At 41.2% G+C, this 3,661-nt stretch overlaps 1 protein-coding gene across 1 annotated transcript; it reads right to left on the bottom strand.

Moving 5' to 3' along the window:
• Positions 1 to 1,435: 1,435 nt before the first annotated feature.
• Positions 1,436 to 2,641, bottom strand: LOC120355942. Its single transcript, XM_039444705.1, has one exon. It carries the CDS (start codon positions 2,639 to 2,641, stop codon positions 1,436 to 1,438), a length of 1,206 nt encoding a protein of 401 aa, XP_039300639.1.
• Between the last annotated feature and the right edge of the window lie 1,020 nt (positions 2,642 to 3,661).

The raw sequence follows: 3,661 nt of genomic DNA, 5'->3' as shown, positions 1-3,661 counted from the left end.
CAATGGGTTGTGAAGATCATCACATACAAAGAAAACGTTTCTATCCTTGACTGTATCAACAACAGCCTGCTGCTTCTGCCTGAGTCGTATGCATGCACAACTATGAGATTCACGATCTGTACAAAACTCTAAATGTCCACTCTCCTTGAAAAAGTCACTCAATGTCATTATACCGTGATAATACAGTTCAGCTTCAAGCTCACTCACTGCATTAAACAGATAAAGTTCACGTTCACTGTCTGACAACATTGTAAGACTGAGTGCATTTTGTTGTCAGCATCATCTTTTATACTCTGCTTGCTGAGTGGTGGGGGTAATCCATTTCCTGTTTCAATAGGTCTGTATGACGTAATACGATAGCTCTATGTGAACACATAGTGTGCACTTTACTCAAAGAGGAGTGAGGAGGAGGATAAATGATAGATCATAGAGTTGATTACAATATTTCTTTTTATTGATAATGCAAATGAGTATTAACAGCATTGAAAAAATTGCGACAAAAGGTTCTATCTTCTAACAAAGTTTTATTAATCCATCCATGTAGAGCAATAACAATTTTCAATGAGCAAAATAGTTGTGTATTTGACAATCCATCAATGTTGCTGACGTTGTTGGTTGACCAATCTCCAAACGTTGGAGATGATAGCTTGTTCCGCACCATGTCGATAACGTTGAGTAGATGATTTTCTGGGCAGTATATACCATCAATCTTCTTGATCAGCAACTCCAAATCAGGCATAGCAGGAAAGGAATATGGCAATGATAGGTCCAGGTACTCCACATTGTTCAGTTGTAGAATTGTATCCAGTAGAGTAATCTGCTTATATCCATGGACAAAGATTTAATTGGACGCTGCTGGTTCTGATCCAACCACCTTCCAACTGTTCCACGCACAATTTCCATCAAAGCTGAATAGGGAAGATGTTCTGTCCCACAGTCTGACCACCTGAGTCCATGTTTAGCTTGATGTATACAGTTGTTGGCAATGATTTGCCTGCTAGTCTTGAGCAGAGACTCAGAGTAGGGAGGCTTGAAAAAGTAGTGATGAGTAGTCACATGATGCTCATCATCCTGCTCCAGGATAGCCATCTCCTTCACAATAAACTTGTTGTCCAAACCTTCAAAACCTTGAAAGTTCATCAGGTATAGTGGTAGTGACCCAAAAATGTTTTCCGCTCTACTCGATGACCAGTCATCTACACCACTTTCTGCTGTAATGTAGGAGTCGTCATCATTGAGTCCAGTTGTACTTGTAGAGGCATCTTTCATCAACGGTCGCCCACCAGTAACACAACCCACCACATCCTCCTCCACCTCATGCGAAGACAGCTCCCCCTCCTCCATAAAGAGTCCTTTGTATCCTGTCATGACTGGCTCATTCATTGTCTCAAGCTCAACTGAGCAATTTATTGCTGTACACTGACTATATATCTTTTTATACTGATAGTACAAGGCCTGACATTGGCCGATACTCTTTAGTCATCTCATGAATCATCATACAGTAGGCAGTTGTATTACCTGGAATGTTTTCAGATGCTTCAAACTCAATCCTCACATCGATACTTCCAGTTTTGAGTGACTCATTTTGGCGGGAGCAATCAAAAGCAAACAGCATTATTTTTCCATCACCAATGGCATTCTCTTCAAACAGAGGGTTGCTTGCACGAGCATTACCATGGTTGTAGACTCCATTGAAAGCTGCATACATGTTGTAGATGCGATTATCATCACCATCAATGCTCTCATATGGGTAGTATCTGCTGTTTAAAAACACTCGAACATCCTTCATATTACACTTGTCAAAGCGAGAACTGTTGGCTGCTGCCACACCTCTTCTTGCAGTCTGTAGCCCAACCACAATGTATCGTGGCTTTTCATGCTGTGATGTTGACTTGACAGACCATGTATGCTTTCTTGTCTGTGGTAACATTGGATAGGTATACAACTCCCAATGTCGAAATGATATACTGATGGGTGTGTCATTCTGTACAATCTGTAGCAGATGCAGTTTCACATCATCTGCCACTTCCACATACGGCATCCTCCATAAAAGCTTTGTGATTGCTACATTAGCAGCAGCAACATTCACACAGTCGTAAAAGTTGGGGCTTACCCTCAACACCAGCTCTTGTTTCACATTGAGCAAAATCTGTCTATAGTCTTCAGCAAAGCCTGGCAGGTATCTCAAAGGCACATCCATGATTGTAGTGTCGTCTCCATTGGCAGCAAAATCGGTGAATCCATGAGTTGGGCTAAACTTGTAGCCAGCTCCTTCCATCTTGGTCCACTCATCACGTTCAAATGTAACAGCATTCTTCATTAGGCTGGTAACTCCAGGATTGCGTATACCATCCACCTCCACACCATTGATTTCATAGCGTATCTCTGAAAACACATTGCCAAAGAATCCAGAGACACATGGAGTTCCGGCCACAGAAGTATTGGCAGCTCCAGTCACAGTATACTCCAAATGTAGATAGCTCTCCAATGGCAGTGTGTAAACATCTTGCTGTTGAATTGGAATCCGTATTTCATCGTTGGCATTATAGCTTACAGTATAGGGTGCATGAGAATGGTACTCAAACCCAATGATACTGTTGTCCAATGACGGTCCATTCTGTGTCACATCCAAAACTCCCATTTTCCTATTCTACTCGTATCTGACAGCCTCGTTCTTGCAAATACTCAATGCTCCTAGATGTTAACCTTGTCAAGGTTGAATGCTGAATGACATCCTTCACTCTATTATCTACTTTTATAGGCTTAGAATGTATCTCTGTAGGAGAAGGAGGAGGAGGAGGATGGACTGCAGCAGCCTTATCCAGCCCTTGATTCAGCTTTCCAAATAACAGCACCATCTCACTTGCGTTGTCTCAAATATAAAGCAATATTTATTTCCTCGCCTCTATTATTTATAAGACGACCGTACTCATCGACTACTTGCAGTGTAATGCTACCAATCTGCTTGATGTCTACAGGTAAATAGATTACATTCTGCACAGTCACCACCATTTTATACCCTGGATCAACGTTTGGGTAAAACTCATAGATCACGTGATCTGTAATTCCATTAGAGTAAGATCCAGTCACAATGTTGCAGGTGATGCGTATCACATTAGGCCGACTGATTTGTACAGTATTATCACTTCTAGTAGATGTGTTGGGCTCTATGAACTGGGTATTGGTAAAACCCAACAGTTTCCCTATTGAATCTTGTGGTCGTAAATCCAACTTGGCACCGCTGAAAACTATACACTTCAAGGTTGATGGATCTACAGTCACCTGGAAATCAACATCATTTTCCAACAGCCTTTGTGCAAGCAAGTCAGTAATTGTAGAAAATTCAAAGCTACCTGTTGGTAATGATACCTGATGCAGAACCAAATCCTCCTTGTCAGCAGTAGTAGTAGCTGGCATTCTCCTTTTAGTCCTTTTAGGCAATACTTTACCATCATCATCATCATCATCATCATCATCATCAGACTCGCTAGGTTTATGCTTCCGATGTTTAAGCACCTCGCTCCAATACTCTTCAAATCTTGCTTTAGCCATACTCCGAAGCTCATCATGTGTTATCTCTGCACTAGTATCACCCTTCTTATGTATTCTATTACTTGTATAAAAATGTAGTACATTATTGAAACCTCCTCAATATTAGGTA

Source organism: Nilaparvata lugens, unplaced genomic scaffold (assembly GCF_014356525.2).
Source record: "Nilaparvata lugens isolate BPH unplaced genomic scaffold, ASM1435652v1 scaffold5315, whole genome shotgun sequence".
Classification (NCBI taxonomy): domain Eukaryota; kingdom Metazoa; phylum Arthropoda; class Insecta; order Hemiptera; family Delphacidae; genus Nilaparvata; species Nilaparvata lugens.
Note: the sequence above shows the minus strand (reverse complement) of the source record. Positions and strands in the feature narration are given on the sequence as shown.